This window comes from Schistocerca serialis, chromosome 2 (assembly GCF_023864345.2).
Source record: "Schistocerca serialis cubense isolate TAMUIC-IGC-003099 chromosome 2, iqSchSeri2.2, whole genome shotgun sequence".
NCBI classification, from domain to species: Eukaryota; Metazoa; Arthropoda; class Insecta; order Orthoptera; family Acrididae; genus Schistocerca; species Schistocerca serialis.
This window is the reverse complement of record NC_064639.1, coordinates 683,057,962-683,071,181: the sequence shown is the minus strand read 5'-3', so window position 1 is coordinate 683,071,181 and position 13,220 is coordinate 683,057,962. Positions and strand designations below refer to the sequence as shown.

The 13,220-nt window shown below is 38.3% G+C and overlaps 2 protein-coding genes across 4 annotated transcripts in view; one reads left to right on the top strand and one right to left on the bottom strand.

Annotated features, from left to right (window-relative positions):
- LOC126457806 (poly(A)-specific ribonuclease PARN-like) overlaps positions 1 to 7,594 on the bottom strand; it is a 300,822-nt gene extending 293,228 nt beyond the window's left edge. The window contains exon 1 of one of the 2 annotated variants that reach the window (XM_050094419.1): positions 7,360 to 7,594. In XM_050094419.1, coding sequence (XP_049950376.1) covers positions 7,360 to 7,378 — 19 coding nt within the window. In that variant the 5' untranslated portion in view covers positions 7,379 to 7,594. The remainder of the gene's footprint in view (positions 1 to 7,359) is intronic. The other variant, XM_050094420.1, reaches the window with a different exon arrangement.
- A 302-nt stretch (positions 7,595 to 7,896) lies between these two features.
- LOC126457802 (nuclear pore complex protein Nup85) overlaps positions 7,897 to 13,220 on the top strand; it is a 130,418-nt gene continuing 125,094 nt past the window's right edge. For both annotated transcript variants that reach the window (XM_050094400.1, XM_050094401.1), the window contains exons 1-2: positions 7,897 to 8,051; positions 8,127 to 8,223. In XM_050094400.1, the coding sequence (XP_049950357.1) occupies positions 8,031 to 8,051; positions 8,127 to 8,223 (118 nt within the window). In that variant the 5' untranslated portion in view covers positions 7,897 to 8,030. The remainder of the gene's footprint in view (positions 8,052 to 8,126; positions 8,224 to 13,220) is intronic.

The window sequence follows — 13,220 nt, the reverse complement described above, 5'->3', positions numbered from 1 at the left end:
CCCCAAGGTCGGCTTCTACCAGTTTTTCTATTCATCTGTAAATCATTCGCATTAGTATTTTGCAGCTGTGACTTATTAAACTGATTGTTCGGTAATTTTCACATCTGTCAACACCTGCTTTCTTTGGGATTGGAATTATTATATTCTTCTTGAAGTCTGAGGGCATTTCGCCTGTCTCATACATCTTGCTCAGCAGATGGTAGAGTTTTGTCAGGACTGGCTCTCCCAAGGCCGTCAGTAGTTCTAACGGAATGTTCTACTAGGATAAGAATTTATAAAAACCTCATTTTAAACATTTAACCTGGAATAGTCTCTCTCATCCATTCAGGAGACCAGAATAAACTCATGCCCCTTCATAGTATTAAATGGTATACAGTTCCAGTTTTGGACACAAACTGAAATCTTTTGTGTAGCAAATGATACTAAGGTCTGTCTAAAACAGCTTGTTGGCTGATATTTTACACTTTGAAACATAATTCCTTACGTCACAGAATGTTGAGAGCACACTATGTGCCACTGCTAATGCATCACAAAAAATGTCATTTCACTTGCACTTCTCAAGTAGTGTGGTGCACATGCTTAATCTAATATTGCGCATTGCCATCATCCACAGCTAGTTCTACATCATACCCCACAAGCCACCTAATCGTGTGTGGTTGAGGGTACTCTTTGTACCGCTAACTGAACCCTCCAACCCTGTTCCTCTAGTGAATAGCGCTGAGTGTTGATAAGGTTCTATATTGACTCTAATTTCTCGAATTTTCTCTTCATGGTCATTATGCGAGATGTATGTAGGGGAAAGTAACATATTATCAGACTCTTCCCGGAAAGTGCTCTCTTGAAGTTTCAATAGAAATCTCTCCATGCTGCACAACACCTCTCTTGTAACATCTGCCAATGGAGTTTGCTGAGCATCTCCGTAACACACTAGCGCCGACTCAACGATCCCGTGATGAAATGTGCTGCTCCTCGTTGGATTTTGTCTATTTCTTCTATCAGTCCTATCTGGTAGGGATCCCAAACAGTACTCAAGAGCATGTCGAACAAGCTTATATGCCAAATCCTTTGTGGAAGAGTTACATTTCCTTAATATTCTTCTTACGAATCTGAGTCTGGCGTCTGCTTTTCCCACTATTTGTTTTATATGGTCATTCCACTTAAGGTCGCTCCGGATAGTTACCCCCTAGATATTTTATGGCAGATACTGTTACCAGCAGTTTGTCATCAATAGCTATACACAAGTGGATTTCTTTTCCTACGTATGTGCAATATGTTACATTTATTTACATTCTGGGTCAAGTGCTAGAGCCTGCACCATTCATCAATTCTCTGGAGGTCTTCTGCAAACTGTTACTATCTCCTGGCATTGCTACTTTGTTATGCACAAATGCATCATCTGCGAACAGCCTTAGAGAGCATCCGACACTTTCTACTACATCATTTATATATATTGTAAACAGTAACGGTCCTATTACACTTGCTTGGGGGACATCGGAAATTGTTTTTACACCTGTCTTTTTTGTTACGTTAAGAATGAGCTGCTGAGTTCTGTCTGTATGGAAGTCTTGAATCCTGTCGCAAATCTGCTCCAATACTCAATAAGCTCTTATTCTTTTCAGTAAATGGCAATGCAGAATGGTGTCAAATGCCTTCCTGAAGTCAAGGAACACAGTATCAACCTGAGCACCATTGTCTACGGCACTGTGGATCTCACGGAGGAACACAGCAAGCTGCGTTTCTCAGGATCTTTGTTTGCGGAATCTATGTTGCTTTTTATAGGCGAGATTTTCCTTCTCCAAGAACATCACAATTCTTAAGCAAAAAACCTGTCCCACAACTCTCTCTATCAGCGCACACTCCGCTGCAGTGTGAAAATCTCATTCTGAACTCTACAACAGTATAACGTCAACAATATAGGTCTATAATTGTGTGCATCTGTCCTACAGCACTTCTTAAAAATGGGAATGACCTGCGCTTTGGAATGACTTGCGCTTTCTTCCAGTCACTAGGTACCCTTCGGGTTTCAAGCGATCTATGATAAATTACTGCTAGAAGGGGAGCAAGTTCTTTCACATAATCTTTGTAGAACCTTACAGGTATCTCATCTTGTCCTGGTGCCTTTCCACAACTAAGTGATTGTAGTTGTTTTTCTATTCCGCAATTTGTTATCTCAGTATCTGCCATTTGACATTCGCACAATGATCAAAATGAGGAACCGCGGTGAAACAATTTTGGAAGACCGAATTCAGTATTTTGGCCTACTCTCTGTCATCTTCCATATCGGTGCCAGTATGGTCAGTGAGTGAATGAATAGATAATACTGATCCACTTACAGGTTCTACATATGACCAAAACCTCTTACAGTTGTTACTCAGATTGGATGACAAAATTTTACTTGCAAAGTCATTGAACGTTTCTCTCTTTGCTCTCCATATGCTCATTTTCACTTCGTTCAGCTTTTGTTTTTTAGCTATGTTCTTCTCTTGGATCTGAGGAGAAGTTCTCTTTGTTTATGTAGCAATTTTCTAACATAGTTATTATACCACAGTGTGTATTTCCCATCCCTGAAGACCTTACTTGGAACATATTTGACTAGGGCATATTGCATAATTCCTTTGAATATTTTCCATTTATTTTCCACATCTTCGTCCTCATCACTGAATATCTGATGCTGACTGCTCAGATATTCTGAAGTTTGTATCTAGTCACTCTTGCTATGCAAAAATATCTCCCTACCTTCATTAACATTCTTTGTCAGATCCGTTGTCATAAATGCTATCACAGCCTACCACTGACACCTTCCTCTACGTAAATTGATTTGTTAAGTTCAGTTCTGTTTGTTGCCAGGAGGTCTAAGACATTTCCCTATGAGTTGGTTCTCTAACTATCTACTCAAAGTAACTTTTGGACAAGACATCCACAACAGTGTCACACGAATCCCTGTCTCTGGCACCAGTTGCAATAGCATGACACTCTCAATCAGTACCTGGCAATTTGCAGCCACCCCTATTACAATGGCATGATCAAATAAATTACTAACAATATTCTGCATGTTCTGTCTGAAGCACTCTATGACTAGAGCTCCTGACTCAATAAGTCTATAAAAGCATCCAATCACCATTTTTGACTGATATTTGATACTTAACTTCATCCAGATTAATTCAAGGTCGGAATCCGTGACAACCTCATTAGATTTTATCGAATTCTTTACTGCAATAAAACACACCACAACCACTGGCAACTAACCTATCCTTGTGATAAATATTCCAATCTCAACTTAGGATTTTGTTGTCATTAACATCCGGTTTCAAGCTACTTTCTGTTCTAATAGTATATGTGGTTTATAAGCTTCAGTAGCGATACTAATTCTCAGCCTTTTCCTTGAATGCTCCTGAAGTTTATTAAAGAGAACCCTGCAACTCTGTACCCAATACGGAGGTTGAGAAATTCACATCTGATACTGTAACAGTCACCTGAGCCTCTCTTTTAGAGCTTCCACTCTGCTCCAAACCAGACGTCTGTGATCAACCCTACAAACGATACTACAAATAGACAGCTTAGTCTGCACAAGTCATTTAATTGTTGCAGTGGGCAAAGAAGCATTATGCTCATGCAGGCAACATGCTTTCAAACGAAGTCCAACCAACAGCCTAAATACATGGAGTTGCGGTGTCACAGGACAAAGTCAAATGACAAGCAATTTTAATCAGAGTGTAGGTCTGTTTTTGTGAGAATCCTACATGGCTTTATTGTTCAAAGGTGATCCAAAAATGCTATTTCTGTGAGTGTCTATTATGCTAGATGGATTATTGGTGACTCTGGATAACTCAAAAGCTCCATGAGGAGTTGCTGCAAGAGGGATAGAGATGGCTCACCAACCTTAGCTCAGGTACTGGCAATGGCAGGATCATGTAGACACATGGAGCCAGCCTTATCCCCTTGTGGTCAATCATGGGTGGGCCTACACACTGCCAAGATTGTTTAGACTACATCACAGAAGTTTCACTGGTAAGCTACACATACCCTCAATACAGTCCCAATCTCTCCCCATGCGATTTCCCAATTTTTGGAGCTTTGAGAAAGACATTCAAGGTTGTTGATTTGTATAATCATGGTTCTGTAGGCAACTGCAAACATTTTTCCATTAAGGCATTGACCATCTTGCCTCACAGTGCGACAAAAGTGTAACTACTTATGGTGATTAATTTTGAAGTAATGAACAGTGTTCTTATGTTTTCTCCATTTGTCTCATTTTCATTTGAATGCCCCTTTTATAGACAAAGACCAGAATCTGAACCAATCACTGCTACAACCATTGTAAAAGACATGCAGCAACAATCCATAACCATATTCTACATGGTTTCTTAAGACATCAAAACAATTTTTAAGCTTCATCACCTGCGCTGCCGTGTTTTAAGGGCAGCAACGTACCAAGTGTCTTTTTTTATTACGACCTTTGTGTGCATTACTTTCCACATCCTATAACTCTTGTTGAAGATGTATTCCATTCAAGGTATTCATAGTTCTCTCACTGTACCGGTGAACTGCAAACAAAATAATAATAGTTGATTGTTGCTTCCAACTACTTCAAAAATTCTTTGAGTCTGTCACCCATAGCAGTGCTAATGTCTGGCACCAAAAGGCATATCAGTGAGAGACATACTTTAGAGTGCATCACAAGTTTGCATAAGAAGGTATCGCCTACCTGATTGTAACTGGTATTGCTATTACCAATTCTCGGACCAACTGTTCCTCAAAAATTGAAAGTACATGTAGAAGCTAAGCCAAAAGATTTCTCAAAATTTATAAAATCACAGAGAAAGTGGCATTTCACACTCATTACTCCGTTCATGACTTGCAAATGGTTATTATGCTAAATCCACTTTTGAAGCCTGCTTGTATATATAAAAATCCAAAATGTTCTGAATGTCGTCGGTGCAATTTTAATAAATATCTATAACATCAAGGAGAAGTTACAGACACCCCCCCCCATATCTTGAGCGCCTCTTTCTTGGGGGTTATCTGTCAACAATTTTACAAACTTCTTTTCTATTGCTTCACCTTAAACTCTTTTGTATGCCTCATCTGGCACACTTTCAGAATGTTATTAGCCTCTTTTTCTTTGCATCTTATTCATCTCATGAACCATGAAACATTTAGAGAACTCTTCAAGTACCTGCACCGTTTTCTTTACATCTACATCCATCCTTCACAAACTGTCATTGGTTTCTGGCAGAGATTACATTGTATACAAGTATCATGTTGCTCCTTTCTAACCCATCTGCATGTAGTAATTAGGAGTAAGAATAGTTGATATTCCACTGCATAACCCCGAACTGCTCCAGTTGTAAAATTGTTTCACAGGCGTTGAGGGCTGCTGCACCAAACCGACTGCCATCTCTCTGCAAATTTGATAATGTATTCCATGCATATTTAAGAGTTTTCATTTATTCATATACTATTATCTGCTTTGTTGTTGTGGGTGGTCAGATATTAGAATCTTCGTGAGATTAGTTAAGCAGCTACAGAGCTTTTAATTTTTGATTTTGGAGTGTAGAGAAAGTTAGCACAGTGTTGTACATCGATGTGAGGTTGGTAACCATTATTTACACTGACTGAACAAGAGTAATGATGCACATAATTATTTTGAGTTCACCAACAAATGTTTCCAAGTAAATCTGCACATCAATCTGTTACATAATAATTATCTGTAGCATTCCACATCATTAAGAGTGTTCAGATTCTGGTCCCAGCAATGCATCAGATTTCATGCAATACTGTGGAAGGTCTGAAGCACAGACAAAAAGAATTTTTGCAATGGAGGAAAGACACAAAAGGGACATTCAAAAAAAGACCAAACTTTTGAAACAGCACCTTAACTGGCAAGGGGGCAGACTGTGGCTACTAAGAATACATAGCAGTAAGCTTCGACAACAAACTTCCGTTAGCCTTTTTTCGCTGTGACTGCTACTTGCAAGGTCAACAGAATCACATACATACAACAAAATGGAATCTACTTTTAGCACCCTAAGAAAGTGAAACAATGTTGTGTGTGTGTAGTTCAACATTGTACACATTTTGAATTTTACGTCTTTGTTAAAAGATAAAAAGAAAACTCACAATGAAATAATATCTTTCAAATGTCCTCATCACTGTGACAAATGGAAGCAGTCACCAACACTGTATTTCACTACTGCTTGGGCCAGCTTTCTTCAACTGTAATAGGTGTCCACTATGAGGCAGAGAATGGACAGTACATGTTATTTACCAGAATAACTGTTTTCACATATTGGTTCCCAAATAACTGAACAGATAAGTTGGTGTATTGACCTTAATTTCATAATAAAAAGACAGTAAACTGTAGCACTGGTGCAAGACTGATCTGCAATGTAGCCCAATGTCTATTTCAGAGGAGAAGTTAGTAACTTGGCTGTGACTGGTTGTGACCAACCCAGTGAACAAGAAATACATGTTTTGGTAGCAGATGGAACTGTATAACATAACATGAAGTCTTTGCTTGATCCACATTTATTGCACTTTTCGTTATATACCGAATTTTCAGTTAAATTCAGGAACGCTGTATTACCTAACATACAAAAAACTGGCGACTATTTTGGAACGTATTGAGAAGCCTACATATATCGTACACCATCTATCCAAAAGGATAGGTGGGTGGGGGCATTACTACACAGCTCTTTGTCAACATTTAAAGGGTAATAGTCCAACTAATTATTTCGTACATTATGGACTGCGATGAGATGTATGCGAGCGCTAACTAATCACTTTGCCGCGTAAGTCGTGTTACTAGTTACCAATGTAATAATGTAAGTATGAAGCTGAGACATGGGGTCTTTTTAACAATACATGCAAGAGTAAAGCACGTGCATCAAGCTGCTTTTACTTTACGACATGGAAAACATAATTACTAGTTAATTACCCGTGCAAGACTACTATAAGCAGTACAGGCGTCCCGCAACTATTATAAGCCTATTATAAATTAACAGATGTTGTGGCACCACTACTATGCTTCATTAGCACAATCAGAATCTGCATCTGACGATACACTACCAAGTTCCTACATAAGCAACGTACAACTGGAGTTGTTTTTTTTTAATTATTCTGATTACAGCTGCCCGCGTATTGCGTCATGATCTAATAAGCGTATATAAATCGATTGAGAACTAATGCGAATGATTATACCTTTGCAACATTTAAATTTTCTAGTGTTTAATTTCCCTTCCTTTATGCGTAATTCAGAAGGATTGGCAGACGAGTGGAGTCGTGGACCAAAAATACATCTTTTCGGTTTTGCCGCGGAGCAACCAATCAATTCAGTTTTTGCAAAGCGAACAAACTTACTTTTCTTGGTGACTTCCATTGTTGATAGTGCTAAACAGGAGTCCCCTCTTCCCTACTTCAGCTCGAGTAACAAGAAAATTGTTTCAAATCTATTCAATCATGAAAAGTATCTCTTTCATTGATGGCTGTCATTGCTTGTCACTCATGGGTGGTGTACGGTATTTCCCCTTCTGTAGCGTAGTTGCATTCGCGGCACAGTTGTTTACCAATATCTCAAAGTCTATAGCATAAAACAAGCCGGTACTTCACATGTGCCACTTTTCAATTAATGTATCGATAACCACAGATAACATAGAGCCGCGATTTTCCGCAACGGGGAAACAGAGCTTGAGCAATATAATAAATTAATATCACTCTAAATGAATAACTTTACTTCAGATTCATGTTTCGGAAATTGGTTTTTGCAGTTGTAACTTCATTAATACTTCACGCTCCAACATTTCTGATAAATGCAGTATGTTTTCCGACATCAAGAAAAATCTACGGTCCACAGAATGTTATATAACTACTGGTAATAGTTCTGCACGTGTTCATAAATTACATTCGAACTTCGTTTTACTCTACCGAGACCGATTATCTCACATCGATCGATATCAAGTCGTAACAGACGAGTGGTTAGTCTTGATTAGTCCGCCCTTGTATGCGCGAAATGTGAATAGCTAGGCGTCGGAATGGAGGGCGTGAAGACTTTAGTGAGTGGAGTGTCACATTTTGAGTGTTTATTTGGTTTCCGCTAGTGCACTAATTGAAACATTTCTATTCAACAGGCAATTCCGGACTCACTCTGCGAAGAACTGGGCGTAACAGCAAAATTATTGCCTGGCGACAAAATCGCAGCTTTCTCCTTTAACCTGCAGGATGACAGTAAGTAATGTGTTTTCAGTTTAGCCTAGTAGCTTTTCTAATCTAGTTTGTATGCGTGGAGTTGTCCCTTTCGAAACGCACAGAGTGAACGAGAAGACAGCTCCTAATTACAGGCATGAGACAAAGTAAAAACTTAAGATTTTAAATAGTAATAGAGCAATCTCAAAATGAGTTTTACATCCTGGTTGCTATAAAGTTGAATTACTTTCTAGCTTATCTACTACCTATGATTGAAAGAATTTTTGTGGGAAATTTTGTCAACTTGCCACCAAATCGTGCAGTTGCGCAGAAAGTATGTTTAATATGCATCCACAAAAAATCTTTGTTCGCCCAGTCTTCTTAGCTGTGTGGTAGTCTAGTCCCTATATATCAGCTTCATATTCCATGGGTCATTTGTACGATTAGCAATAATGATGTGGTAAGAGTCATTTTACATTCACATTACAAATTCATATGTTAATATAGCTTCTTGCTGGCCATTTAAAAGCTTCTTTCTCCGTTTTTAAAAAAAATACATATGTTAATAATATCTACTCACCACATTTTACATACTTTTTCCAAATATTTTGGAAAGGGTGATCGTGTTGTAATAGTTGGTAAAGCAGAAAAAGAGTATTGACAGGAACCAGAGCTACAGAATTGAGTATCCTGGTAGTTCTGACTGTGTAAATAAAGATTCTGCAACAAGTTGCACGAACATTGAGTTTTTTCCTGCTTTGAGGCATTATCGTCAGCCCCTGTCAAACAGTTCCATGAGTTGGATTAACATTGAGTTAGATCAGTTGTTTCTGTCAGGTGATGGGTCGAACTTAGATCTGGTTTCTGTTGTCATTCTTGGCAAGAGAGGTTGGCCCCTATCACTACAGGAATGTGAATGGGATATTCGGCAACTAGCTGGGTTTATAGCAGAACCTGATGGGGGGGGGGGGGGGGGGGGAATACTAACATTCATGGGTGTATCCCCGATGTCATTGTTCTGATGTTGGCACCTTGTTTTAGCGTTAACTCAGATTTCAAGTTATACATTTAGAAAATTTATAGTAGTAGGCCAAAATATAACTGAATTTTTTTTATCCCCCCCGTCCTTGACTAAAATGTGTGAAGATTAAGACGACGTTAAAATTAACACATCAAAATCTTAGAAGGTTAATAATTGGATAAATGGACTTCTGATTTGTGTATAGGAACTGCAGCTTGCATATCATATAGATGTAACGTTTGTTTCTGAAATTCATTTTACAACAAATGCATGTAAGGTGAATATAGATGGATATAACTGGGGTTTGGATTTTAATGGCCTAAAAACAGTGAAATGTGCAGGGATATATGGCCTCCAATATATGTAGATATGACTGTCTCTAAGTTTATTTAAAAATATTCTTGTCAATTTCTTTATATGCCATGTAATAAAAATCTCACCTGTAAACAAACTGTGAGTGCAGTGTGGTTTCAGTTGCCTGAGACTGCAGTTTTTTCTGTGTCTATGTTTGTGTGTGTTTGTTATACTTCATACTCAGTACCTGCTTCTGCACAAAAAGGAAAATCATTCCTACACATTTCACACACTTGCTCCTGTTTCACATCCACAAAAAATGTAAAGATGAATGATAACAAAATCAATACATAAGTAAAACAATCTTCCAGAAAGGCCTGCCTTGATCTCGAACCAGTTACCCTTCAAATAGATCAACAACTATTGTCATGGCAACACCACTACATACACAGGTCCCTGGTTCAAGAAGCCAGGACTCTAGTCAACTTGATAATTCCATTGCACACAACACCTTACGTAGTCTGCATTTAAACCAAACACCTGCAAAAACCTTATGGTCGTCATGATATCATCACTCACTGCAACCCAAAGTGAATAACTATTATATTTTTCCGCCATATCCATTGCTAAAAAAAAGCAAAAAAAAAACTATTTCATTTTGGCCCATAGAAAAGGCACTTATCATACCTAACGCAAACAAGAATGCATAAACCTCTGAAACAATAAATCAAATAACTTGCTGGCGACACAATACATTCTTCACTTCACATAATGGTTACACAAAGTCAAATGATCGAATACCACACGTAGCAAAAACAACTTCAAACATGAACACCTGCCAATAAGATTGCCCCACCAAATACTTAGCTCACCATCTACAAACATGACCAAACTCATAAAACTGTGCCACAATAATGTCACACAACACTTGCACCACTGGTCAAAGGGCCATTCCGTGCCAAGTGGTCTAATATCAAGAAATGTTCCCACATGATCATAGTGGATTTTGATGAAATTTTGTATGAACATTCGCACATGTTCTCAATGAACACTGGTAAAGCTTCAGTTTCAGAAATTCAATACTTGCACAGATATAGTCACTTGTTTGAAACCATAGCACAGCTTCCACTAGTGCGTCCTTGAATTTTCAGCAACTTTGAGATATCTCTAAGTATTTGCATGAAAGAAACAAAACTTGGCCATCTTATACAACTTTTAGGGCTCTTTAAAGTAAAATATTAAGAAAAGGATTTCTGAGCAATTTTCATATAGATAATTTGAAGCAAAGTTGGGTGAAAAATATAGCTGTTTTTAAAAAAATGCGAACTTTAGTTTTTTGTATCTCCAAAAGTAATTGTGGGATATACATGAAACATTGCACACCATAACTCACGACCAAAAGGTCTTAGAATATAAAATTTCATTCTCCTATTGCTTTCCATTATTATCACAAATCTAGGGTGAAGTTTACGATTTTTAAAAAAGTGCTAAAATGGGTATTTTTAGTCAATTTTTTCAAAAAAGTATTTTCTCCAAACTCTTCTAAACTACGGTCATTAGAAAGAGCATATTCTAAACTATCTGGAAAAGTGGATTTGGTTTTGCAATGCAAGCATATAGGGCCTTAAAAAGTAGTATCATCAAAGAGGCGCACTGGAAGTTTGAACACATTTTTCTGGCACTCAAATTATACCTGAAATTTTTTATTTTGCCAAAATGTTAAGCTTATGCTTGGCGGAGCTGGTATACGTGAAAATTATAAGGAGATTCTCAGCAAGGCAGTTTGCAGTTTGAACTCTAAACAGTGCATGCTACATTGCTGTGAAAGGTGTCCTGGGCCCAAAACTATAGCATCTGAAACTGCCAACTATATCCTAGACCATGAGCCACAGGAAGTTATTGTGTTTAAGCGATCGATACATACCGATCGGGCCACACTGGACACGAAGCAAATGGTAGTGGATGAATTTATTGAAGATGTAAAAAATAAAATATGGAGTCTATCATGCCACATTACATTGCCAAGCATCAAAGCTTGCATCTTAAAGGCCTTAAATGTCATCTGGCCGGCAATACACCATTCCTCTTGATATTTATCAGAAAATTAATGTAGCATATCAAAAATTTAAATAGGTTAGAGGAAACAATCTAAGAAACCCAAGAGTGCTTTCTAATTTTACATAGCGCACTTAAATAATTTTACTATCAGGCTTGGGAACCTGTGTAAAGAAAAACCTATCAGGCTTGGGATCATGTGGTAAAGAAACCCACCCGTGGCTGTTGTTGCTAAGCTATCGAGCGTGGCCTCTATGGCAATGGGAATGCTGGTTTTCTCAGGTGAAATTGAAACTAGCAGTGCTTAAGCCACTATAGCAACTCATTTATACACTTCTTTTCCATCAGTAAGCTGGTGTTGTTAATTAAACAGGCAACTTATAATTAGATGATTATGCAAATAAATTTTACGATTTACATTCATTCTTAATAATAATAATAAGAATAATAATTTTGTGTGTGTGTGTGTGTGTGTGTGTGTGTGTGTGTGTGTGTGTGTGTGTGTGAGAGAGAGAGAGAGAGAGAGAGAGAGAGAGAGATGGGGGGAGGCAACAATTAAGAAATAACATTGTTTCTATTTTTATTCTTTTGCTATTCGGACTTAAGCTAGGTCCTATTCATCAGGACTTCTTATTTCACTTATCCCAGACATTAATAAACATGTATAAGGCAAAATAAAAGATTTCAGGTATAATTTGAGTGCCAGAAAAATGTGTTCAAACTTCCAGTGCGCCTCTTTGATGATGCTACTTTTTAGGGCCTTATATGCTTGCATTGCAAAACCAAATCCACTTTTCTAGATAGTTTAGAATATGCTCTTTCTAATGACCATAGTTTAGAAGAGTTTGGAGAAAACACTTTTTTGAAAAATTTGACTAAAAATAACGGTTTTTAGCACTTTTTGAAAAATCGTCAACAAAGCAGACAGGTGGAATCAGATGCTTCCCTTGAGCCCGTATTTCGAAGCGGTTAGGTCACTGCAGGCCAGATGCGATTCATTATCTTCAGATGTTGTGGCATCCAAGAAGGATTGAACGGGAAGGAAGAGGGGTAAAGAAAAACCGTGGGTCAGGGGAGACTTAGCAGGTGAGATGGAAAAGAAAAACAGATAGTTGGGGACTGCATTGGAAGATACTTGAAAACCTGAGAGCTTAAAGGTGGAAGATAGGGTAATATGCAAGACAGAGATTACTGCTTAAACGTTGCACAAGAGTTAATAAGAGGGAAAAGCTGAGTGCCTTGTACGTAACAGAAATAGGGGGGGGGGGGGGGGGGCAGTGAAATATAGATAGGTAAGACAAAGAAACATGTAGAAAACTGTAATAGATTGAAAAAAAGAATTGTTACTGTGAACAAATGCTGAGACAGAAGAAATTACCATAAATTAAGGACAGGGGGATGACGAACCAAGAACATGTTGTAGCACTTGTTACTTCTTGCAGAGTTCTGAGGAACTGGTGTCGGGAGGGAAGACCGCAGATCTGGATAACGCCGTAATCTCTGGCTTGCATATTACCCTTCCTTCCACCGTTAAGCTCTCAGGTCTTCAAATCTTGCCCAATGCCGGCCCCAACAATCAGTCTTCCTTTCTCATCCTGTCCGATAAGTCTCCACTAACCCCGCGGTTCTGGGTGACTTTCCTGAAATCTACTCCTTTTCCCAGTCCTTT